Genomic DNA, 27,218 nt, shown 5'->3' with positions numbered 1-27,218 from the left:
TAGGCTGGTCTTGAACTTCTAGGCTCAAATGGTCCTCACACTTCAGCCTCCCAGAGTGCTGGGATTATAGGCATGAACCACTGCACCTGACCCATGGTGCTATTTTTATCTTCAGTCATTCATTATGTACTCTGGTTTTAAGAAATTAAGATTGTTTTGTCTTTATTTTTATTTATTTATTTATTTATTTATTTATTTATTTTTGAGACAAAGTCTCGCTCTTGTCACCCAGGCTGGAGTGCAATGGCGTGATCTCGGCTCACTGCAACCTCTGCCTCTCGGGTTCAAGTGATTCTCCTGCCTCCGCCTCCCGAGTAGCTGGGATTACAGGTGCCTGCCACCATACCCAGCCAAATTTTGTATTTTTAGTAGAGACGGGGTTTCACCATATTGGCCAGGCTGGTCTCAAACTCCTGACCTTAGGCAATCCACCTGCCTCAGCCTCCCAAAGTGCTGGGATTACAGGCGTGAGCCACCGCACCTGGCCTGTTTTGTCCTTAAATTTCACAGTAATGTACTTTGATGTCTTTTTTTTTTTTTTTTTTTTTACTTTTTTTTTTTCCCTTTAATTCTTGGCCCAGATGCTTACTGGCACTTACTCTAGAAACACATCATCCTTCGTTGAGTTCTGGAAAATTTTCTTTAAGTGGTTCTTTTATAATTTCCCTCCATTTTTTTCTCTACTTTTTTCTGGAACTCCTGATGTTTGGACATTAGGCCTCCTACATTGTTCCTCTAATTTTCTTGTCTTTTCTCCTACTTTCTATTTCGTTACCTTTTTTTATTCTCACTTCTGGTATGGTTTTTAATTTTTTCTTCTAATTCTTTTTATTAATATGTCATGTTTTATAGATTTGTCTTTAAATATTTTTACATAATTTTATGACAAAATACAAAAAAAAGCAATTCCTAAAAATTTAGAAAGTCAAATGAAAGCAAATAACTTAAGTGTATTTTCAATTAGAGCATAATCATACCAAGAAACTATTTCAAGTAACCTAAAAAATGTTTTATGTCCCTAGTGGTATATTCCCCAAGAACAACAACAGCAACAATAACTATAAAATGAAACAAAATCTTAAACTATTCTTAGACATCATGTTGTTGGTGGTAGTGTTGGTATTCCTATTCTGAAGTTATAGTGGATATGAAGTATGTTGAAATATCCTTTTACACTCTTTTATGTATGTTTGTTGTATGTGAGTAATTATATGATTATAGAGAACAGGGATCTTTTTATCAGAGAAAGGTACAGATGTGAGATTGAAGTAAAGGAAAACTTGCAGTTCTGCATTTGTATTGGAAATATCATTATGAACTCGAGATCTATATTATCTTTAAAAAATACATGCTGGCTGGGCACGGTGGCTCACGCCTATAATCCCAGGACTTTGAGAGGCCAAGGTGAGTGGATCACTTGAGGTCAGGAGTTCAAGACCAGCCTGGCCAACATGGTGAAACCCCGTCTCTACTAAAAATATAAAACTTAGCCAGGCATGATGGCATGCTCCTGTAGTCCCAGCTACTGGGGAGGCTGAGGTGGGAGAATCACTTGAACCTAGGATGCAGAGGTTGCAGTGAGCCAAGATCACACCATTGCACTCCAGCCTGGGCGACAAAGTGAGACCCTGTGTCAAAGAAAAAACAAACAAAAAAAAAAACATGCTTACTAGTTTCGTCTATCAAAAACAACAACAACAAAAAAATGAACAATCCAGCAGTACTGAGTATCCCTAGTTCTCAGAATGTTTTCTAAGTACCATTTTCTCTTAAAAAGATGCAAGGTGTCTTGAAGAAATGTCTGAGTCCAGATTCAGGGGAGGATATATATGAATCTGGAAAGTCTTGACATACCAGAAAAAAACTAAGCATCAAACACTACTAGTGTCATGTCAAAAGGACTCAGGAGTGTACTAGAATAGATTCTTACTGATCAGAGATAAAATAATTTGAGCATCAGAAAGGATAATAACAGGCTGGGCACAGTGGCCCACACTTGTAATCCCAAGATTTTGGGAGGCCAAGGTGGGCAGATCACTTGGGGTCAGGAGTTCGAGACCAGTCTGGCCAACATGGTGAAACCCCATCTCTACTAAAAAATACAAAAATTAGGCCTGGGGGCAGGTGTCTGTAATCCCAGCTACTTGGGAGTCTGAGGCAAGGAGAATTGCTTCAACCCAGGAAGCGGAGGTTGCAGTGAGCCAAGATCTTGCCGCCGCACTCCAGCCTGGGTAACAGAGCGAGACTCCATTGCAAAGAAAAAAAAGAAAAAAGGATAATAGCAAAAAATTGAAATTCATAACAAATGATACCTCTACTCTCATTGTTTTAAAAACTAAAGCCCAGGCACAGTGGCTCACGCGTGTAATCACAGTACTTTGGGAGACTAAGGTGGGCAGATTGCTTGCATTCAGGAGTGTGAGACCAGCCTGGTCAACATGACAAAACCACATCTCTACAAAAAATACAAAAATTAACCAGGTGTCATGGTATGCATGCGCCTGTAGTCCCAGCTACTTGAGAAGCCGTGGTGGGAGGATGACCTGAGCCCAGGAGGCAGAGGTTGCAGTGAGTTGAGATCGTGCTACTGCACTTCAGCCTGGGTGACAGGGCCAGACTCAGCCTCAAAAAAACAACAAAGACTAAGTAAAAGGAGAAAAAAATCAAGCATTTATCTTTCTTCTCTTATGTGATCTATATATTGGGACCCTCAAGTAGATCAGGGGAAGTTTCTGTTTATAAAAATGTTTCAACAAATAAGGAATAATAGAATTAAAATATAACCATTTCGCAACCCTCAAATTAGGGTTGTCTTTTCTTCTAATTCTTTGTTTTTTGAGATGGGGTCTTGCACTGTTGCCCAGGCTGGAGTGCTGTGGCACGATCTTGGCTCACTGCAACTACCTCCTCCCAGATTCAAGCAATTCTCCTGCCTCAGCCTCAGCCTCCTGAGTAGCTGGGATTACAGGCATCCACCACCACACCTGGCTAATTTTTTTGTATTTTTAGTAGAGATAGGGCTTCACTATGTTGACTAAGCTAGTGTCGAACTCCTGACCTCGTGATCCGCCTGCCTTGGCCTCCCAAAGTGCTGGGATTACAGGCTTGAGCTACTGTGCCCAGCCCTTTTCTTCTAATTCTTAAAGTGAATTTGTGTCTACCAACATAATTTTCAAGAGACCTTTATTATTCCCTAAATGTTTTCTCTCTTTGTGACATTCAGTTCTTGTTTCATAGATACAGTATCTTCTTATCTTTCTAAAGCTAATGATTAATGTTTTGTTTTCATTTTCATTTTTTCTGCTTCCTGCATTTTTTTTTTTTAAATGAAAACCTTTCTCTGTTTGAATCTCTCAGGTTAGAGACTTTCCTCAATGGTGATCATTAACTGATCCACAAGTTGTATGTGTGGTGAGGCTTGTCAGCTCATAGGGTAGTAATGTGATAATTTAACTAGGAGACCCTCAAATATCAGTGACTGTTCCGAGAGTTGAGCAGAGTAAGGAAATTAATAGGGAGAGTCATTTTCAGCATAAAAATTTTATTTCAGTTTTGTTTTCAATAATAGCATCTCACCCCCACCCTGGCTGCGTCTGCTCAGTGTTCCAGAGAGTCCACGATATGTATGGTTCAGCCCTCCAGAAAGTAAAGTCTCCTGCATTTTTTTTTTTTTTAAATGCTGCAGCAAGAATAGGGTCCTGGGTTCTTTTTTAGTATGAGGGAGGGACAGCCACCTGGCTACTTGGGATAGGAAAGAAAATCTGGTGTTTCAACTACTTTTGTACAAAATGTCAACCATTTTTTCCTATTTTCAGCCCCACCATATGCTCCAGCCTTCACAGGTACCTGTTGCCTCCAGTTTCTGCGTGTTTTCCTTTAATTATTTTGTTCCTTTAATTATTTTGTTTCATATTAACTCCTTACAACAAGTTTGGTGGCTGAATAACCTTGGGCAAGTTGTGTAGTTTCTCACATATTTTAGTTTTATCGTCATCTGTAAAATGGAGATGAGTCTTAGGATTATTGTGAAGAAAATTTGTTTTTTTCTTTTTCTTTTCTTTTCTTTTTTATTTGGAGACGGAGGCGCGCTCTGTCACCCAGGCTGGAGTGCAGTGGCACAATCTCAGCTCACCGTACCCTCTGCCTCCAGGTTCAAGCAGTTCTCCTGCCTCAGCCTCCCAAGTAGCCGGGATTACAGGCACCCATCACCTCACCTGGCTACTTTTTTTTTTTTTTTAGTAGCGATGGGGTTTCACCATGTTGGCCAGGCTGATCTCAAACTCCTGACGTCAGGTGATGCGCCTGCCTCGGCCTCCCAAAGTGTTGGGATTACAGGCGTGAGCCACCTTGCCTGGCCAAAGATTAATTGTTAATATACGTAAAGTGCTTAACACTATGCCAGTTACCTTAGTAAGTGTTCGATGAATATTTGCTCTTTGTGTTAACCATAATCATTCTCAGGCTGCTTTGTCATTTACTCGTTCCACAAATTCTTAGCTTCCAAAATTTTGGTGATGCCTCACTTCCTATTCTCTCTGGTTGCCTTTGTCCATGTAGGTTTTTTGAGGAAGCTTCATTGAATAAGTGTATTTTAAACTATTATGTTTAAATTGAAGTTCCTTTTATCTGTTTTCTAATAGAAACATTTAAATAGCATTAAAAACTTGTAGCAGTATAAACAATATGTTTGAGAAGTACTCTATTTTGAAAATATTTTCACTTTGATACATTTTTTACTTACTGTCTTACTAATCTTCCTAAGACTTTTTAAAGTGAATATTTTTAAGGCAGTTCTAAAAGAATGAAAACTCTTATGATAACTGTAATAGAATTGAATACATATTTAACTCCTAAATCCATCTATTTATTAATTTGTCCAGATTTCTGCTAACAGTACTCGGCCTGCTCGCTGGTATACCAAACTTGGATTCTTTCCTGACCCTAGACCTTTTCCCCTGCCCTTATCATCACTTTTCAGTGATGGAGGAAATGTTGGTTGTGTTGATGTAATTATTCAAAGAGCATACCCTATACAGGTATGATATATTCTTGAAACTTATCATATATTTCTTTCTTTTGATAAGCTTTATTTTTTTGTTTGTTTGTTTGTGACGGAGTTTTGGTCTCTTGCCCAGGCTGGAGTGCAATGGCGTGATCTTGGCTCACTGCAACCTCCACCTCCCGGGTTCAAGTGATTCTCCTCCCTCAGCCTCTCAAGTAGCTGAGATTACAGGCATGCGCCACCCTACCCGGATAATTTTGTATTTTTGGTAGAGACGGAGTTTCACCATGTTGGTCAGGCTGATCTCAAACTCCTGACCTCAGGTGATCCACTCACCTCAGTCTCCCAAAATTCTGGGATTACAGGCGTGAGCCACCGTGCCTGACCTGATACAATTAATTTGAAAGTTTTATATATATGACTTTTTTGGTGTGTGTAACATATTATTACAGTGGATGGAGAAGACATCATCTGGATTATACATATTTCGCAATGAAAGAGAGGAAGAAAAGGAAGCAGCAAAATATGTGGAGGCCCAACAAAAGAGACTAGAAGCCTTATTCACTAAAATTCAAGAGGAATTTGAAGAACATGAAGGTAAAATGGGTTATATGGTACACATTTTTATTTCTAATATAAGAACAAAGTTTTAGAGACTTTCAATTTAACCTTTTTAATGAGTAAATAGTTTTTATTTTGAATAATAAATTGACCTTATTTTTTAGTATCTGGAGTATTCTTTTTTGGTATTAGAGAAAGCATAGCAACAAGGGACAGAAATATCAGATTATTTTTCCCTAAGCCATTTGTAATATTTTTCCTGAGTTCTTACCTATATTATGTGACTTTTGCATTTTTGTCATTGTAGTTATTAGTTTTCATGTGTTATGATGCCTGGAACTAGGGCCTATTGTGGTGTCAATTTTAATGTTAAAAATCGTGGTGTTTTTATGTTTATATGACATAAATTTTATTTTTTCATATCTCCCTTTTGTTGTTGCTGAAGATTTTATGTTTTTCTTCATTTCCTCATGATTTATATAGAAGATATAACATGTTCTATAGAACTTATAGTTCCAGTTATCTGCAGAAATATTGCTGCTTATATTTTATTTGCTTAAAATTATCAACTATTTTCATAAATAAGTGATTATGAAATCATTTACAGGCATACCTCAGAGATACTGTGGATACCGCAATAAAGCAAATATTACAGTAGAGCACATCACATGAATATTTTGACTTCCCAGAGCATACAAAAGTAATGTTTACACTATAGCGTAATCTCTTAAATGTGTGGTAGTAGCATTGTGTCTTAAAAAAACAATGCACATACCTTAATGTACTTTATTGCTAAGAAATGCTAATGATCATCTGAGCTTTCAGTGAGTTGTAATATTTTTGCTGGTGGAGGATCTTTCCTTGATGTTGATGCCTGCTGAATGATCAGAGTGGTAGTTGCTGAAGGTTGGGGCGGTTGTGGCAATTTCTTAAAATAAGACAAGAGCATTTGCAACACTGATTGACTTTTCCTTTCATGAAAGATTTCTCTGTAGCATGCAATGCTGTTTGATAGCATTTTATCCACGGTAGAACTGCTTTCATAATTGGAGTCAATTCTGTCAAACTCTGCTTTATCAGAGTATTATGTAATATTCTAAATCCTTTGTTGTCATTTCAACAATATTCACAGCACCTTCACCAGGAGTAGATTCCTTCTCAAGAAACTACTTTATTTGCTCATCCATAAGAAGCAGCTCTGTATTAATCTGTTCTCACACTGCTATACAAAATACCTGAGACTGGGTAATTTCTAAAGGAAAGAAGCTTAATTGACTCACAGTTCCACTTGGCTGAGGAGGCCTCAGGAAACTTACAATCATGGCAGAAGACAAAGGAGAAACAAATACATTTTTCATAAGGTGGCAGGAGAGAATGCAGGGTCAACTGCCACTTTTAAGCCATGAGATCTCGTGAGAACTCCCTCACTAGCACAAGAATAGCATGGGAGAACCACCCCCATGATCCAGTCACCTACCACCAGATCTCTCCCTCAACACATGGGGATTACAATTTGAGATGAGATTTGGGTAGGGACACAGAGCCAAACTATATCATTCTGCCCCAGACTCTCCCAAGTCTCATGTCCTTTCCACATTTCAAAACCAATCATGCCTTCCCAACAGTCCCCGAAATTCTTAACTAATTCCAGCATTAACTCAAAAATTCAAGTCCAAAGTCTTCATCTGAGACAAGACAAATCTCTTCCATCTATGAGCCTGTAAAATCAAAAGCAAATTCATTACTTCCAAGATACAATGGGGGTACAGGTATTGGGTAAATGCTCCCATCTCAAGTGGGAGAAATTGGCCAAAACAGAGGGACTGCAGTCCCCATGCAAGTCTGAAATCTAGCCAGGAAATTATTGAATCTTTTTTTTTTTCTTTTTGAGATGGGGTCTTGCTCTGTTGTTCAGGCTAGAGTGCAGTGGAGAGAGATTGGCTCACTGCAGCCTCTGCCTCCTGTTTCAAGCAATTCTCATGCCTCAGCCTCCCAAGTAGCTGGGATTACAGGTGTACCACCATCATGCTCAGCTAATTTTTGTATTTTTAGTAGAGATGGGGTTTCGCCATGTTGGCCAGGCTGGTCATAAACTCCTAGCCTCGCTGGGTGTGGTGTCTCACGCCTGTAATCCCACCACTTTGGGAGGCTGAGTTGGGCAGATCATGAGGTCAGGAGTTCAAGACCAGCCTGGCCAACATGGTGAAACCCTGTTTCTACGAAAAATACAAAAATTAGCTGGGCGTGGTGGCACACATCTGTAATCCCAGCTACTTGGGAGACTGAGGCAGGAGAATCGCTTGAACCTGGGAGGCGGAGGTTGCAGTGAGCCAAAATCGCACCACTGCACTCCAGCCTGGGCAACAAAGCAAGAGTCTGTCTCAAAAAATAAATAAATAAATAAATAAATAATAAAATAAAAAAATAAACTCCTAGCCTCAAGTGAGCCACCGCACCCAGGCCAGTCATTAAAGCTCTAAAATCTCCTTTGACTCCATGTCTTACATCCAGGGCATGCCGAATAAGGGGTGATCTCCCACGGCCTTGGGCAGCTCTGCCCCTTTGGCTCTGCAGGCTACAGCCCCTGCATCTGCTTTCATGGGCTGCCATTGAGTGACAGCCACACAGTGCAGACTGTCAGTGGAGGATGATGGCCCTCTTCTCACAGCTCCACTGGGCAGTTCCCCAGTGAGGACTCTGGGGGGTGGCTCCAACCCCATATTTCCCTCCCAATTTCCCTCTCATACTGTGCTAACAGAGGTTCTCTATGAGGTCTCTGCCCCCGCAGCAGACTACTGCGTGGACATCCTGGCACTTCCATACATCCTCTGAAATCTAGGCAGAGGCTCCCACAGCTCACCTCTTGTCTTCTGCACAACCACAGGCCCGACACCACATGGAGGCCATCAAGGCTTGGGGCTTGCACCGTCTCAAGCAATGGCCTGATCTGTACCTTGGCCGTTTTTATCAATGGCTGGAGCTAGAGCAAGTGGGATGCAGGGTGCCATGTGCCATGGCTGCACGGAGCAGTGGGGCCTTGGGCCCAGCCCACAAAACCATTTTTCCCTCCAAGGTCTCCAGGCCTGTGATAGAAGGGCCTGCTGCGAAGATCTCTGACATGCCTTGGAGACACTGTCTCCATTGTCTTGGCTATTAACATTTGTCTCCTTGGCCGGGCGCAGTGGCTCAAGCCTGTAATCCCAGCACTTTGGGAGGCCGAGATGGGCGGATCATGAGGTCAGGAGATCGAGACCATCCTGGCTAACACAGTGAAACCCCATCTCTACTAAAAAAAATACAAAAAACTAGCCGGGCGACGTGGCGGGCGCCTGTAGTCCCAGCTACTCGGGAGGCTGAGGCAGGAGAATGGCGTAAACCCGGGAGGCGGAGCTTGCAGTGAGCTGAGATCCGGCCACTGCACTCCAGCCTGGGCGACAGGGCCAGACTCCGTCTCAAAAAAAAAAAAAAAGATTTGTCTCCTTGTTACTTATGCAAACTTCTGCAGATGGCTTGAATTCTTTCCCAGGAAATGGATTTTTCTTTTCTATTTCATGGTCAGGCTGCAGGTTTTCCAAACTTTTATGCTCTGCTTCCCTTTTAAATATAAGTTCCAATTTCAAACCGTCTCTTTGTGAACACGTTTGACTGTGTGTTTCTAGAAAAAGCCACATCACACCTTGAGCACTTTGCTGCTTAGAAATTTCTTCCACAGGATACCCTAAATCATCTCTCTCAAGTTCTACATTCCATGGATCTCTAGTGAAGAAGCAAAATGCCACTAGTCTCTTTGCTCTAAAGCATAGCAAAAGTGACCTTTGCTTCAGTTCCCAATAAAATCCTCATCTCCATCTGAGACCACCTCAGCCTGACTTCATTGTCCATATCACTGTCAGAATTTTGGTCAAAACCATTCAACAAATCTCTAGGGAGTTCCAGACTTTCCCACATCTTCCTGTCTTCTTCCGAGCCCTCCAAACTGTTCCAGTCTCTGCCTGTTATCTAGTTCCAAAGTCAATTCCACATTTTCAGGTTATTGTTATAGCAGTACCCCTCTCCTGGTACCAATTCTCTGTATTAGTTCATCCTCATACTGCTATAAAAATACCTGAGACTGGGTAATTTGTAAAGGAAAAAGGTTTAATTGATTCACAGTTCCACATGGCTGGGGAGGCCTCAGGAAACTTAACGTCGTAGTGGAAGATTAAGGAGAAGCAAGTATCTTCTTCACAGGGTGGCAGGAAAGAGAGGAGGGGGGAACTCTCACTTTTAAGCCATCAGATCTCTTGAGAGCTCCCTCACTATCACGGAACAGCATGAGGGAAACTGCCCTCGTGATCCAGTCACCTCCCACCAGGTCCGTCCCTCGACGTGAGGATTACAGTTCCAGATGAGATTTATGAAGCTCCTCATCATTTAAGTTTTAATGTGACATTGCAGTAATTCAGTCACATCTTCAGGCTTTACTTCTAATTCTAGTTCTCTTGCTATTTCCACCACATATGCAGTTACTTCCTCCATTGAAGTCTTGAACCCCCGCAAAGTCATCCATGAGGTTTGGAATCAACTTCTGGTAAACTTGTTATTGTTGATATTTTGACTTCCCATGAAACACTAATGTTCTTAATGGTATCTAGAAGGGCGAATCCTTTCTGAAAGGTTTCAATTCACTTTACCCGTATCTATCGGAGAAATCACTATGGCAGCTATTATTTATAAGACATGTTTCTTAAATAATAAGACTTGAAAGTTGAGATGACTCCATGATCCATGGGCCACAGAATGGATATTGTGTTAGGAGGCATGAAAATAACATTAATCACTCTATACATCTCTGTCAGAGCTATGTGACAGAAACGTGAAGTGAGCACATACTGTTGCAAAAATGGCACCAGTAGGCTTCCTCAACATAGTTTCCACAAACCTTCAATTTGTGTTTAAAAAGAAATGCAGTATCTGTGAAACTCAATAAAGTGCAATACATTAAAACAAATATACTTGTGCTTAACTCACATATTACTGTAATTAAACTCTGTATGACTTTTTTTTTTTTTTTTTAACCGTGAGTACACTAGTTTCAAAATTTCCTAGAAAACTTATAGCAGGCCGGGTGTCGTGGATCACATCTATAATCCCAACAGTTTGGGAGTCCAAGGTGGGTGGATCAGTTGAGGTCAGGAGTTTGAGACCAGCCTGGCCAATATGGTGAAACTCTGTCTCTACCAAAAATGCAAAAATTATCCAGGCATGTTGGCATGTGCCTGTAATCCCAGCTACTCGGGAGGCTAAGACAGGAGAATCACTTGAACCCGGGAGACAGAGGTTGCAATGAGCTGAGATCACACCACTGCACTCCAACTTGGGTGACAAGTTGAGACCCTGTCTCAAAAAAAAAAAAAAAAAAGAAAAAACTTTTAGCAGATACATAGTTTCTTATTTTAAAATTTCCCTTCTTTGGGTGTTTTATGCTTGGTTCTTTAGTTTTAGTTGCTTTAAATTTACAGTTTAGTGAATTAATGATCCTTTTTTTTTTCTTAGAAAACACAACAAAACCATATTTACCATCACGTGCACTAACAAGACAGCAAGTTCGTGCTCTGCAAGATGGTGCAGAGCTTTACGAAGCAGTGAAGAATGCAGCAGACCCAGCTTACCTTGAGGTGAGAGAGTAAGAGGACATATAATGAGGCTTGATGATTATTCAAGGTGGGAAGCTGTTTTAGACTCTCTGGCTATCACGGGAAGGAATATTTTGAAATGCTGCATTTCTCAGAAGGGATGTGTACATTTCTGGGATTTTCAGTGATGTACCAAACCAGTGTGGTGGTACGTTTTCAACTCTATACCAAGTAGAGGAGGGGAGGGTTCTAGAATTTTATATATTAAATAAATTTGGTTTAAAATACAGGCAAAACTTGTTTGTTTTATTTTTGTCCCTCCTGTACTCTGAAGCAAAAACCTTTTTTATTTTTAAGATAAAACAAATATCTTCAAAGTAATGGCTTAGTTTCCATGTTCTTAGCTGTTTCTCAAGTCCTATCTGGAGTGTACTTGATAATCCTCTACCCTAAGGGTAATTCGGTAGAAATGTTTCAGAAGCTCTAAATTGTTAGAAGTTAGCATAGGCTTTAGAATCGTGGCATTCTCATTTTATTAACAAAGTGAATGAGAATAAAATAGCTGGCCAGGCACAGTGGCTCACGCCTATAATCCCAGCATTTTGGGAGGCCGAGGCGGGCAGAATACCTGAGGTCGGGAGTTCGTGACCAGCCTGGCCAACATGGTGAAACCCCATCTCTACTAAAAATACAAAATTAGCCAGGTGTGGTGCGCATGCCTATGATCCCAGCTACTCAGGAGGCTGAGACAGGAGAATCGCTTGAATCCAAGAGGCAGAGGTTGCAGTGAACCCAGGTCATGCCATTGCACTCCAGCCTGGGCAACAAGAGCAAAACTCCGTCTCAAAAAAAAAGCTATTAAATGGGCATAAAATATTGTTTTAGGATCAAATAAATAATATATATAAAAGTTCCATATAAATGTTAGTTACTATTATTAGAACATAATTTTATATATTAAGCTACCTCCTAAATGTTTAGACGGTAGATACCTAAAAAAATTCAAATTCAAAGATTAGTTTGTTAGATAGGAAGGAGCAAATATTTTACCAAAACTGCTGGTTGTTAATTGATTAATTTCATTTACTTCATGTGAATATAGCCTTGAATTTCTTAAATAGTGGGACTACAAAATAAACAATATTTCATCAGTAATGTAAGCAGCGCTGTACTGAGTAAAATTCCCTCCTGTTCTGAAATGTTACAATTTGGGTTCTCCCTGTGAGAAGTGAGTCCAGTTTTAAAACTTGTGAGTATACTTGCTGCAGGTCTGAAAATGAAGGCTTTATGATTATTTCTTGAAAAATTATTTGCCTCTATCTTTTATAATATTATTTGTCAAAGCTTGTGCATTCTATGTATCATCATGAAGACAGCTTTAATTTCATCCACAGAATTTAACAATTTTTTTTGTCTGGACATAAGGGAGCAGAATAAGAGTTGGAGTAGGGCCTTGCCCAGCCACTCTGTAACTGGACAAGTAATGTATTTCTTAGGACCTCATTTCCACCTTCTATCAAGGGAAAACCTAACAGTAGGTTATCTTTAGGGTTCTAAGTGCCTATGAGTCTATGAGATTTTACTTTTTTAAAGTTATCTTTGTAATTCTTTGAGGAGAACATAGGCATCCATTTTTAAAACAGTCCTTTTAGAATTTGTTTTCAGTAACAATGTTGAATGTTGGCCTTCTGAAATCAGGTTTTACAACAAAATGGTTTAAACACTGCCTGCATATTTAGAATCTCTATACCTCCATAAGATACAGAGATTGGATAGTCTCCCTTCCCAGTATAGATTAGGATATTAAGATGTATAATATCCTAACGTGTAGCAGCAGTCTGGTATGTTACATGTCTAAATTCCATTTCCTATTTTATTTGTTTATTGATTTATCTGTTTATTTTTGTTATACTGGGTAAGATTCCCAAGAGGTACAGGTAGAAATTTGCTAAAGTGAGTAGGACAGAAGTGTAGAGGCAAACATAAAAGTATGTTTAGTACATATCTGTTTTAAATTGTGTCTACTATTTAACAGTTAATGAAATTATACTCCCAGGGCTAAGAATCAGGGTTCTGGGGCCAACCTCTACCTATGTGGTTTGTGCAAATTAGTTGTTCTCTTTGTGCCTCAGTTTTACCTACAACACGGAAACTATGAATATTACCTACCTCATGGATTGTTGTGAAGATTAAATGAGTTAATACATTTACTACACATAGATCTATTTCTCAAAATAATGAGCATTCAAATGTTAGCCATCTGTAATGTAGATGGTGATGATTATGATTATTAGAGTACATTTATAATTGGAGGATCATTTTTGCCTTAGGGAAACAGAATTATTAACAGTTTGAGGCACCTGAGAATACTATGTGAGAAACAGATTACATTAACCACACCCTGAGGATGAGCTCTAATTTTGTTGTATTTGTCCTGTTTAAAGCGATCCGGTTACAATGATGGGACTTTTTAGTTTTAATTGCTTTTTATTCCAATATCTTAAATGGTCACAGGGTTATTTCAGTGAAGAGCAGTTAAGAGCCTTGAATAATCACAGGCAAATGTTGAATGATAAGAAACAAGCTCAGATCCAGTTGGAAATCAGGAAAGCCATGGAATCTGCTGAACAAAAGGAACAAGGTTTATCAAGAGATGTCACAACTGTGTGGAAGTTGCGTATTGTAAGCTATTCAAAAAAAGAAGAAGATTCAGGTGTGTGTGTAAATGCTCTGTTTTTATCAGTTTTATTAAGTTAAAAAATGGCCTTACTAACAAAATGATTATAAATCCAGATAAAGTATAAAGTTAGTTTATAACAGAGAAGCAAAAACCACCAACGCCTACAAAGAGATAATATAAAAGATGATCTGTATTTATTTTGAAACAAAAATTTAAATGATAATCACTTCTTCCATTGCGTCTTTCTCATCTTTCTCTGAACAGTTATATTGAGTATTTGGCGTCCATCATCAGATTTATATTCTCTGTTAACAGAAGGAAAGAGATATAGAATTTATCATCTTGCAACTTCAAAATCTAAAAGTAAATCTGAAAGAGCTAACATACAGTTAGCAGTGACAAAAAAAACTCAGTATCAACAACTACCGGTACAAACCTTTCAGTGTGATTTTTCAGTTTTGATAAGTGCTTGTTAGTTTATGGAATCTCCATATATTGAATTTCTGTTTTGTTTTCTATAGGTGTCAGATGAAATTTTATTTCAGGTTTACCAGCCACGGGAGCCCCTTCACTTCAGCAAATTTTTAGATCCAGACTTTCAGCCCTCTTGTTCTGAGGTGGACCTAATAGGATTTGTAGTTTCTGTTGTGAAAAAAACAGGTAATGCACAATGTATTTAATTTTTTTGTTTATTCTTTTGAAAAACATTGTCTTTTAAAATCTCTTATGATTAGTTGGAGCTACCAGTTGGCAAATTTGCTAGCCAGTGATCTGAAAGTAAGCGTCTTTGAACCTCAGATTTTTAATGAAAAGCAATTCAATATTATTTCAGGGGTAACAGTTTACATCCCAGTCTGTGCTACTTAATTTTATAGAAATTGTCCTTAATTTTATTTTCTGCAATTTATGTTTTCTTACTATTTCTAATGTATGTGTTTATCCCATTGTGATGTTATATTGATGTCCTCAATTTATTGCTTTGGCCATCACTCTCTACTTTTCATTGTACAGGGCTGTTTATTATCTCAGAGTCAGGCTTTTATTTTATTGAATATATGGTCTTACTAAGTTCAACAGCATGAACCTATTGTGAAGAATTCAAGAGTTTTCTTCTATTTGTTGAGTTTTGTTTTCTTAGTTTTGTTCTTTCTCTTTTGCTTTTTAAAATTTTCTCGTTTTTTAAATGTGTTTGTGTTTGCTTGGTTATGTTTTAGTGCTTTGTGGGGTTTTCTTTGACTATATTATATTAGTAAGCCACATTGTTCCCATGCCATTTTATTTCATCTTGATCATATTTGGGTGACTCTTTTCACACATTTTATTGTTATTATAGAAGGTGGATAACTTTTGTTTATTTAATTAATCGATATTTAATGACTGTTATGTACCAGACACTGTTTTAGGTGCTGGGTACAGAGCAATTAACAAAACAGATAGAATCCCTGCCCTCATAGAGCTTACATTATGAGGTTGGGGGAGGGAGAGTACAAACAAAGAAATAAGTAACATACATGTGTATAGTTTTTTTTAGTGCTCAGAAAAAAAAGATTAAGTGGGTGGGAGGGTAATGTTAGGGAAGAGAGAGGGCTGTAATTTTAGATTGAGAGGTGAGGAGAGAGACCTCCCTGGAAGGTTGACATTTGAGTGAAACTTGAAGGAATTGAGTGAGTGAGGTGAGGCATGTGTCCATGTGGGGAAGAGCTTTCCAGGCAATTACAAAGGTAGTGGTGCGGCAGGATCATGCCTAGTGTACCATTGAGCACTGGCAGAGACCAGAGAGTGAGAAGTAACAGCCAGGGACAGAGGCAGTGAAGAGCCAGGTTGTGTGGGGGTCCTTGTGTGAACTGTAACTTCCTGTGATGACAGGACGTCACAGGAAGATTCCAAGTGGAGGGACACAGTCTGACAGGTTTTCACAGTCCGCTGTGTTGAGAATAGGCTGTAGGGGGCGCAAGAGTACAAACAAGCCATTTGGAGGCTCTTTCAAGCACTTAGGCAAAAGATGAAGATGAACCAAACAAAAGCAATGTAAGTGGTGAGAAGCAGTCAGATTCTTGTTGTATTTTGAAGGTAGGGGGACAGTGCAGGATGGTCTGAGCATTGGGAAGAATGGAACTGCCACTTAGAAGGAAAGACTGAAAGAAAAGCAAGTATTTGGGGAAGTTCAGGAGCTCAGTTTTAGATGCTTATTAGGCATCTAAGTAGAAATGTCTACTTGATGGTTACATAGGAGTCTGTTCAGAGGAATGGCTGGATATGAATTTGGGAGTCATCAACATACAGGGGACATTGAGACGGGGTCTTGCTCTGTCGCCAGGCTGGAGTGCAGTGGTACGATCTCGGCTCACTGCAAGCTCCACTTCCCGGGTTCACGCCATTCTTCTGCCTCAGCCTCCGGAGTAGCTGGGACTACAGGTGCCCGCCACCACTCCTGGCTAATTTTTTTTGTAGTTTTAGTAGAGATGGGGTTTCACCATGTTAGCCAGGATGGTCTCAATCTCCTGACCTCGTGATCCACCGCCTCGACCTCCCAAAGTGCTGGGATTACAGGCGTGAGCCACTGCGCCCGGCCGGCCATACAGGGGACATTTAAAGCCGGGAGACTGGATGAAGTCACTGTGGGCATGGGAGTAGATAGAGAGGGAAGAGATCGAAGACCTGATTGAAGCCTTTTATACTTAGAAGCAGGGAAATATAAATATAAATGTCGATATAGGAATCAGTAAAAGAAATAGAGGAATGGCCAGAGAGGTTGGAGGAATGCTGGAAAGAGTGAGGTATGCTGAAAGCCAAGAGAAAAAAAAATTGTCGAGTAGTGAGAGTGATTAAGTCTGCCAAATGCTATTTCATAGAATTGATAATGAAGTGAGGACCAAGAATTGATCATCGGCTTTAATACCGTGGAGGAGCACTTTCAGTGGACTGAAGTGGGGCAAAGGAAATGGAGGGAAAGGAGGAATGATAGTGAATATAGGTATTTCGAGGATTTTTGCTTTAAGAGAAGAGAAATTAATCGGTAGCCAGAAGGGGAATTGGGATCAAGAGAACATTTGCTTTTTCAGATGAAAGTGCTAATAGCATACTGATGAGATACTCTATGCTAATGAGAAAGATCCAATAAAGAGGGTAAAATGCAAGATGGAAGGAAAGCAGGAACAGCTGTAGGGCACTATTCTCAGATACTGTGTGGTATGGTCTCTAGAGGCTCTGTTCAGATTGGCCTTAGCTAGCAGTAGAGACTGTTGATCTGTAATCACAGGAAAAAAGAGTAAAGTATGTAGGTACAGATACCAGTGGAAGAGTTGATATACAAGAGGAAACTTCTGGCAGACCTCTTTTGATTGCTTCTGTTTCCTCGCTGAAACAGGGCACAAAATCATCAGCTGAGAGTCGGAATGAAGAAAAGGGGGCCAGATGTGGTGGCTCACGCCTGTAATCCCCACACTTTGGGAGGCCGAGGCGGGTGGATCATGATGAGGTCAGGAGATTGAGACCATCCTGGCTAACACAGTGAAACCCCTTCTCTACTAAAAATACAAAAAATTAGCTGGGCATGGTGGCGGGCACCTATAGTCCCAGCTACTCGGGAGGTTGAGGCAGAATGGCGTGAACCCGGGAAGCGGAGCTTGCAGTGAGCTGAGATCGCGCCACTGCACTCCAGAGTGGGAGAGAGAGCGAGGCTCCTTCTCAAAAAAAAAAAAAAAAGAAGAAGAAGAAGAAGAAGAAAAGGGTGTTGAAGGTTTGAGAGAAAAGGAAAGGCATGAAATAATTATCTAAGAAAGCCGTAGAGTAGCCAGGTGCAGTGGCTCACGCCTGTAATCCCAGCACTTTGGGAGGCCGAGGCGGGCGGATCACGAGGTCAGGAGATCGAGACCATCCTGGCTAACACGGTGAAACCCCGTTTCTACTAAAAATACAAAAAAAATTTAGCCGGGCATGGTGGTGGGTGCCTGTAGTCCCAGCTACTTGGGAGGCTGAGGCAGGAGAATGGCGTGAACCCGGGAGGCGGAGCTTGCGGTAAGCCGAGATCGCGCCACTGCACTCCAGCCTGGGTAACAGAGCGAGACTCCGTCTCAAAAAAAAAAAAAAGAAGAAAGTGGTAGGGTAAATGGACTAAGTAAGTACATCATGACTGCCAGGGCCCACTGGAGGTTTAATGTTCATGAATATATTGTAGTTGTGTGATATTTTTTCAGACGTGTTCAGCTCTGATGGTGTGGGCATGAAGTAGTTGGAAAGGAGAATTTAACCAGGTCTGTAGTTTAGCTGGGTAAGTAATGCAAAGCAAGAAGGGCAAAGAATCTGGGGGTATATGCAAAAGGAGGATCTAAATAATTGACCTTGGACACAATGCAGAGCAAAGAAGAGACATTAGAGGAATCTGGATCAATGAACAGGAGATAAGAAAAGTTGATTGTAGGCCCCAGTGGGTTTGAATTAGGGTTTTAGAGGGAGTGAACTGGGCAGATCAAAGGTAGGTGGTTGAAGAAGGAGGTACTTTAAATTGAGATTCTGGGGGAAATGGAGTTACTGGAAATAAAAGTCTTAGGTATGTCCACTGGAGTGAGTTACCAATGGAAAATAGAGGACATGACCATTTAAGAAGAAAACAAGGAACTTGGGAGCAACAGAGTGTTGGAAGGATTGCCTGTGAGGCTACTGAAATTTCCAGGAAACAAGACCATCGTGATGACAGAATGACAGTGAGTTATGAGTTAAAATCTTTAAGAAATGAAAAGGAATGAGTGAGCCGGGGTCAATGGATGCCTGTAGCAAGGAACAGTAATGAATGACAGAGTCTGATAACATGAGATTCAAAACTGAGTGTTTTTAGAGTGGGAGGAGCAGCAGTGAAGCATGAGGAAGACATCTGCCTCATCTCGGCCTCCAGTAGCACAGGGTCTGCAAGGGCAACTGTGCCGGCAGACAAGAACCAGGTTTGTTGCAACAAGATGGCAGTGAGAGCACCTGCAGGAAAGGGTGAGGGTGGTGGAGATCTTACTGAGTTCCAGAGGCCCCAGTGAAAGGATTCCAGGAGACGGAGAGGTAGGAGGAGAGATGGTGCCCAGAAAGCCACGTCCAAAACCTGGAAACGGAATCCAGGGAATTTGGGATGACCGAGAGCCTGTGCTGCCTTTTTTAAATGTTTTAATTTTTGTGTGTATATAGCAGGTGTATATATTTATGGGGAAGCCTGTGCTTGTTATGGGGACTAACACGAGATTAGCTCTTGGCCCCAAGGCAAGGTGTGGGGGGAGAAGAAAAAGTGAGGAGGCCTAGATGTCAGAGGAGTCTGGCTAGAGCACTACAGAACTGCTGCCTAGTTCACAGCAACCATGAGTAAAAATGCTGATGATCATCGGGTCAAGGGTAGTCTGGAGCAGTTAAGATGTCACTTTACATGGGAAGTATCAATTAAAGATGATTAAATGCCTGATTTGGAAAACAGTCTTGGACCAGATTGGGTTTCTAGACACTAAATTCAGTGTGGGAATACAACCTACTAGCCTATGTGAAACACCTGAAAGACCAGAATGAGGAAGTGCTGGAGAACTTGAAAGAAGCTGAAGACTTAATCCAGAAAGAACGTGCCAATCAGTTAGATGTGAGAAGTCTGGTAACCTGGGGCAACTTTGCCTGGGTGTATTACCACATGGGCATACTGGCAGAAACCCAGACTTACCTGGACAAGGTAGAGAACATTTGCAAGAAGTTTTCAAATCCTTTCTGTTACAGAATGGAATGTCCAGAGATGGACTGTGAGGAAGAACGGTCCTTGCTGAAATGTAGAGGAAAGAATTATGAACAGGCCAAGGCCTGCTTTGTAAAGGATCTGTCAGTGGATGCTGAAAACCATGAACTCAACTCTGGGTATGCCATCACGACCTGGATGGCTTTAAATTAGCAACAGGGGATCGCAAGTCATTTTCTTTGCCTACCCTAAGGCAGGCTGTCAGACTAAATGTAGATGATGCATATAGTAAGGTTCTCCTTGCCCTGAAGCTTCGGGATGAAGGACAGGAAGCTGAAGGAGAAAAGTGCATTGAAGCAGCTCTGGCCAATATGTCCACGCAGACCTTTGTCTTTGGATATGCAGCCAACTTTTACTGAAGAGAAGGATTTGTGGATGAAGCTCTTGAGCTCTTAAAAACCTCCTTGCAGGCAACTCCCACTTCCGCCTTCCTGCCTCACCATGTAGGGCTTTGTGACAGGGCACAAAAGATCCAAATGAAGGAAGCTACCAACAGGCAGCCTAGACGGCAGAACAGAGAAAAGGTAGACAAAATGATAAGATCAGCCGCATTTCATCTTCAATCCGCTGTGGAACAAAAGCCCACATTTGAGGTTGCCTATATAGACCTGGCAGGAATGTAGATAGAAGCAAGCAATCACAGAAAAGCTGAAGACACTTTTCAAAAAGTGTTATGCATGAAACCAGTGTAGAAGAAATAATGCAAGACATATATTTGCACTGTGGTAGAGTTCAGGAATTTCAAAAGAAATCTGATGTCAGTGCAATTATCCCTTATTTAAAAGCAATACAAATAGAAAAGGCATCATTTTCAAGGGATAAAAGTGTCAATTCTTTGGATAAATTGGTTTTAAGGAAACTTCAGAGAAACGTGTTAGACTTGGAAAGCTTAAGCCTCCTTAGGTTTCTGTACAAATTGAAAGGAAACATGAATGAAGCTCTAGAGTACTATGAGTGGGCCCTGAGACTGGCTGCTGAGTTTTAGAACTCTGTGGGACAAGGTCCTTGGGCACTCAAATATTGACCACTTTCATATTTCATTTGATTTTTTGTTAACATATACTAATCGAGGCTGAGGTGAGTGGATCACCTGAGGTCAGGAGTTTGAAACCAGCCTGGCCAACATGGCGAAACCCCTTCTCTACTAAAAATATAAAAATAAGCCAGGTGTGGTGGCACACACCTGTAATCCCAGCTACTCGGGAGGCTGAGGCAGGAGAATCGCTTGAACCTGGGAAGCGGAGGTTGCAGTGAACTGAGATCGCAGCACTGCACTCCAGCCTGGGCCACAGAACGAGACTGCATCTCAGAATAAAGAAAAAGTGATAATCATCTTTTCTGCTTGCTGTTTTCAGAAACATATTATGTAATTCACTGTAATGATGTAATTCTTACAATTTGTACAATTTGTATCAAATTTGATAAAATATTAGTTGCATTCAACAATTAGTGAATCAATGTGTGTGCGCATGTAAGAGAAACCATTTGTATGAGTGCTATGAAATAGAAAAAAAATGTTAGGTAGATTTGTAGGAAATAAAACAGTGGACTTACACTAAAATAAAAAAGTGAGAAGGTCAGCGCCGTGACTCAGTGTAATTCATGACTCTCTACTTATCCAAGATTAATTTTTTTCCTCCTCTCTTAGTTACGGTGTGAGGGCTGGATATTTGAGTTTCTATTCATGATACAGTATATATCCCTGGAAGATGTCTCTGGTTCTAGATCGTTTTTCTCAGTTCAGTGAGTAATGCTGTGTATTTACTTGCTATAACAAAGAACCATAGACTGGGGACTTAACGGAAATTTGTTGTCTCACAGTTCTGGAGGCTGGAAATCCAAGATCAAAGTGTTGGCAGGGTTAATTCCTTCTGAGGCTGTGAGAATCTGTTCAGTGTCTCTCTCTTTTGCTTCTGGTGATTTGCTGGCATTTTTTGGCATTCTTTGGCTTGTAGATATCTTGCCTCCACCTTTGCCTTCATTGTAAGATGGTGTTCTCCCAATGTACATGTCTGTATCTAAATTTCCCCATATATTAGGACTCTACTCATTATATTAGAGCCTACCCATATGTATGGGTGGAGGATTACCCAGGTGCTGAGGCAAGAGACTGAAGGTACAAACTGTTTCAGTATAATAAAGAAAATAGAGTAAGAATAGTCATAATACAAATTAAAGAGATCATCATGGACAATTAGCAATCATTATTATAAACGTTAATCATTAGCTTTTAATATTACTCTTTGTTGCATTACTAATATAACCTAGGAATAACCGGTGGGTATAGGGTCAGGTGCTGAAGGGACATTGTGAGAAGTGACCTAGAAGGCAAGAGGTGAGCCTTCCGTCATGCCCACATAAGGGCCGCTTGAGGGCTCCTTGGTCAAGCGGTAAGGCCAGTGTCTGGGAAGGCACGTCTTACTTAGCAGACCGCGAAAGGGAGTCTCCTTTCCTTGGAGGAGTCAGGGAACATTCTGCTCCACCAGCTTCTTTTGGAAGGCTGGATATTATCCAGACCTGCCCGCAGTCATCCAAAGGCCTAAACCCCTCCCTGTGGTGCTGTGCTTCAGTGGTCACACTCCTAGTCCACTTGCATGCTTCTCCCATACTCCTGGTTCCTCTTTGAAGTTTGTAGTAGATAGCAGTAGAAGAAATAGTGAAAGTCTTAAAGTCTTTGATCTTGTAAGTGCAGAGAAGAAAACGCTGACATATGCTGCCTTTCCTCTGTTTCGGCTACCTAAAAGGGAAGGCCCCCCCCCCGCCCCCCATCCTGTAATCATGTGACTTGCTTTACCTTGTCAGTCACTTAGAAGATTCACTCTCCTTACCCTGCCCCCTTTTTTTGTATGCAATAAATATAAGCGAGCCCAGCCGTTCGGGGCCACTGCCGGTCTCTGTGTCTTAATGGTAGTGTTCCCCTGGGCCCAGCTGTTTTCTCTTTATCTCTTTGTCTTGTGTCTTTATTTATTACAATCTCTTATCTCCGCACATGGGGAGAACACCCGCTAAGCCCTGTCGGGCTGGACCCTACACATATGACCTCATCTTGTTTTCTTTCTTTGAGGTAGGGTCTCACCCTGTTGCCCAGGCTGGAGTGCAGTGGTGCGATCTCAGCTCACTGCAACCTCCTCCTCCCCAGTTCAAGCAATTCTCATGCCTTAGCCTCCCGAGTAGCTGGGACGACAGGCACGTGCCACCACACCCGGCTAATTTTTTGTATTTTAGTAGAGACGGGGTTTCACCACGTTGCCCAGGGTGGTCTTGAATTCCTGAGCTCAGGCAATCCACCTGCCTCAGCATCACAAAGTGCTGGGATTAAAGGCTTGAGCTGTGATTAAAGGCTTGAGCCACTGTGCCCAGCCTGTCTTAGGATTTTTCGACTTTATAATGGTCTGAAAACAAAACATGAGTACCTTACAACCATTCTTTTTCACTTTCAGTATAGTATGCAGTAAATTACATGAGATACTCAACACTTTTTTTTTTTTTTTAATAAAACAGGCCTTGTGTTAGATTATTTTGCTCAACTGTAGGCTAATATAAGTGTTCTGAATACCTTTAAGGTAGGCTAGGCTAAGCTCTATGCTCAGTAGGTTAAATGTATTAAATGCATTTTCTTTTTTTTTTTTTTTTTTTTTTTTTTTTGAGATTGAAAGTCACATTTATTGCCACGTGAAGGAAAGCCAATTAAGTCAAATTGATTAATGTTTGCAGAGTATATCTGTTTCGATCCTTTTGTTTTTAATCTACCTTGTCATATTTAAAGTGAGTTTCCTATAAGGAAGAAATAGTCGGGTTATAATTTTTTATCCACTCTCTCAGCCTCTGTCCATTGATTGGATATTTACATCACCTACAATGAAGGTAATTATTGATATGCCAGCATTCAACTCTGTCATTTTATTATTTGTTTTCTATTTGCTTCTCCTGCTTTTCATTCCTCCATTTCTCTTTTCTTGCCTTCCTAAAGGTTACTTAAATATATTTTAGGATTCCATCTTGATTTATTTTTAGTGTTTTCGGGTATTTTTGTATGATTTTTGTAGTTGTTTCTCTAGGTGTTACAACATACATGTATGACTTAACAACAGTCTACTGGTATCAGTATTCTGTCACTCTAAGTGAAGTGTGAGAATTTTGCTTTCATTTTGATTTTGGAGGGAAAGGGATTGGATAGTGACCATATACAGACCTTTATCTTCCCTACTTTTAAATACTACTTTCTTGGATATCATAGTATTATAATTTTTATTTTAATCATCAAGCATAATTTATAAACTGCATGAGGAAATAGTAGTTTATCATATATGCCCATTTCTCAAACTCTTTCCATTGTTTCTTCCTCCATCCTATTGTCCTCAGTCCTGATGCTCTAAGAGTCCTCCTTTAATCTTCCCTTTTCTGTCTGAACAATTTCTTTTAGACAATCTTTGAGTTAGAGAAAATTCTTTTAGTTTTCTCTCATCTCAGAATATTTTCTTTCTCCTTTACTCCTTGAGAATTGTTTCAGGATATAGAATTTGTAGTTGATAATTTTTTCTTTCAGTACTTGAAAAATATTGTGCCACTTCCTTCTGGCCTCTGGTTTTAGATGAGAAATCTATCATCATTTAAATTGGTGTGTCCCTATTTAAATGCATTTTCAACTAACAACGGGTTTATTGTGACATAACCCCATCATAAGTCGTCCTCAACTGTGTTTCCAGATAAGGCTACATCCACAGGTACTGGGAATTAGTCACAAGGCATCCTGTAACATCCTGGAACCTTTCCTTATGTCAGTCAGTCCTGGTCACCTGTTTGTTCCCCTGCATTTTTTTCTCATTTCTGTTCAGAAGAAGAAAAAGGTAAAGATACTTCTTCTGTTGCTTTCCTTCAGATTTAGGAATAATAGAATTCTCAAAAATGTCATTTTACCAGTTTAGTTGGGGAAGGAGATTAGACTCTGAGCCTTCCTGTGCTTAGCTCTATGCATAATATTCTGTTTCTTTTTTTTTTTTTTTTTTTTTTTTTTTGGAGACGGAGTCTCGCTCTGTCGCCCAGGCTGGAGTGCAGTGGCCAGATCTCAGCTCACTGCAAGCTCCGCCTCCCGGGTTCACGCCATTCTCCTGCCTCAGCCTCCCAAGTAGCTGGGACTACAGGCGCCCGCCACCTCGCCCGGCTAGTTTTTTGTATTTTTTAGTAGAGATGGGGTTTCACTGTGTTAGCCAGGATGGTCTCGATCTCCTGACCTCGTGATCCGCCCGTCTCGGCCTCCCAAAGTGCTGGGATTACAGGCTTGAGCCACCGCACCCGGCCAATATTCTGTTTCTTAATCACCAGATTTTAAATTTTATATCATTATATGCCATGTTTGTAGGTTTTAGGTGAATGTTTCCTTTTTAAAATTTAATTTGTTGTTAAAGTTCTATTAGAAAGTTTCAAGGAGCCACCTTAAACCAGAATTCTTTAACACCCAGATCTAGTCATGATGCCTCCCAGCTTAAAATCTTCAGTGGTCCCCTGTCCCTTAGAAAATGAAACCCAGACTCTTTCATATACCCCCAAAACCATTCAACTTCCTGCCTTAAACCACCACCATACACACGTCAGCTAAACTCTTCTTTTTAGGCTGGGCACAGTAGCTAATGCCTGTAATCCCAGGACTTTGGGAGGCTGAGGCGGGAGGCTCACAAGACTAAGGGTTTGAGACAAGCCTGGGCAACATAGTGAGATTCTGTCTCTACAGAAATAAAAACTAAATTTAAAAAAAAGAACTACTTTAAAACATAATAAAACAAACTACAATTTCATATTCCTTATGCACAATAACATTTAATGCTTCCTACCTTTAAAAATGTTCTTTGTTTTCCTTAGAATGCTCTTTTGTTCTCCCCCTTTTGATGAATTCGTCCTATTCATTATTTAGCTCAAATATTACCTCCCTAGTCAGATGCTTACAGTCTGGGTTAGATCTTCCTTTCTCCAGCTTTTCAAGCATTTTGTTTGGCTGTTTCAGCACTTGTCACATGGTCCATGATCCTACCTGTACATTTCTAAATAAGCCGCCTGCTAGCCCCAGTAATACAATGATCTCTTCAAGGACAGGGAGTCAGTTTGGATTTCTACTTCCACTTCGGACGTCATGGGTTGAAGCAGGGGTCAGTTGTTGAAAACTCCAGGTATACAGCATCTCATACAGTTCTCACAGTCACACTGTTCATTTGCTGTTATCATTCCACTTGACAGATGGGTAAACTGGAGCTCAGAGAGGTTAAGTAGCCTGCTCAGGGTCACAATGCTATAAATTGATTTGAACTCATACTTTCAGGCCCTAAAGCTCTTACATTCTTTCTTATACTTCATACTGACATGTATCAGTTATACAAAAGCAACATGAGCATTTGAGAGTTGGGCTTAAAGCAGGGACATCTATATTTTTAATGCTTTGTTACTGTATTACAGAAACACTGTGATATATAATGAGTTAATTAAATGAGAACATTTCTTAGGTTGGGAAAGATTTGTTTTGGGGAAAGCCTGTTTCCCTGGGAAACAGACTTACAGATTTCATGTAGGAGATTAGAAAATGCCCTTAGGAACAGCACCTGTGAGGAAGCAAATGCAGCAGGATTGGGCAGAAGAAGAAAGGTTCAGTCAATCCCACAGGGACTTCTGGAGCTGGGACTTGGGAGTCATGCTAGCCTGAGGCAAGAGCCAGCCATTGCATACTGGCTCCTCCAGGGAGGGGCGTAGCCTTAAGCAAGACAATGCCTTTCAACAGAGGGCAAGTCCAAGAGGGAACTCAGAAGTAAACTGTCAATAGCTAGCACTCCCCAGAAGCTGGAGGATCACGTGCCTTGGTCCGGAAGGGGATCTGCACCCCCACCATGGCATCCACTCCAGGTGGAATCTGACAGTGGTTTTATAAATTGCTAAGTCCTTTATTGTTTCAGTGAAATTTTCTGAAAGGAATTTAAAAGATTTGAAGAATTCTATGCAAGTTCAGAGTAGGCCAGACCACAAAGCTGCAAGTTTCTTCTTATCCTTTTACCTTGTGAAGATTTACCTAGTGTAGATTCTAAAAGTGTTACACTAAAAATTCTTCCAGTTGTTATCAGTTGTACAAGATGCATGATAATTGACGAAATAAGTAAGGCTTCCATTTCTTTTGATGGAATTTGATCCAGACATGAAACCTCCACTTATGAAAAAGTGAAATGAGGAAACTACACTGTTTAGGTTTTATTTTTCTGTATGTTAAATGTTTTTCAATAAACATGTATTTTATAATTGGGGAAAACAATATATATATATATATATATTTTTTTTTTTTTTTTTTTTTTTTTTGAGACGGAGTCTCGCTCTGTCGCCCAGGCTGGAGCGCAGTGGCCAGATCTCAGCTCACTGCAAGCTCCGCCTCCCGGGTTCACGCCATTCTCCTGCCTCAGCCTCCCTAGTAGCTGGGACTACAGGCGCCGCCACCTCGCCCGGCTGGTTTTTTGTATGTTAAAGTAGAGACGGGGTTTCACCGTGTTAGCCAGGCTGGTCTCGATCTCCTGACCTCGTGATCCGCCCGTCTCGGCCTCCCAAAGTGCTGGGATTACAGGCGTGAGCCACCGTGCCCGG

The 27,218-nt window shown here is 40.7% G+C and overlaps 1 protein-coding gene and 1 pseudogene across 1 annotated transcript in view; both read left to right on the top strand.

Moving 5' to 3' along the window:
* The window catches only part of LOC105485994 (BRCA2 DNA repair associated), an 88,828-nt gene that overhangs the window by 50,788 nt on the left and 10,822 nt on the right, over positions 1-27,218 (top strand). Inside the window, exons 19-24 of the mRNA XM_011748633.3 lie at positions 4,881-5,036; positions 5,455-5,599; positions 11,099-11,220; positions 13,693-13,891; positions 14,123-14,286; positions 14,380-14,518. Of these exons, the coding sequence (XP_011746935.2) occupies positions 4,881-5,036; positions 5,455-5,599; positions 11,099-11,220; positions 13,693-13,891; positions 14,123-14,286; positions 14,380-14,518 (925 nt within the window). The remainder of the gene's footprint in view (positions 1-4,880; positions 5,037-5,454; positions 5,600-11,098; positions 11,221-13,692; positions 13,892-14,122; positions 14,287-14,379; positions 14,519-27,218) is intronic.
* Positions 17,971-20,821, top strand: LOC105485993 (interferon-induced protein with tetratricopeptide repeats 1 pseudogene; annotated as a pseudogene).

This window comes from Macaca nemestrina, chromosome 16 (assembly GCF_043159975.1).
Source record: "Macaca nemestrina isolate mMacNem1 chromosome 16, mMacNem.hap1, whole genome shotgun sequence".
Lineage (NCBI taxonomy): Eukaryota > Metazoa > Chordata > Mammalia > Primates > Cercopithecidae > Macaca > Macaca nemestrina.
Note: the sequence above shows the minus strand (reverse complement) of the source record. Positions and strands in the feature narration are given on the sequence as shown.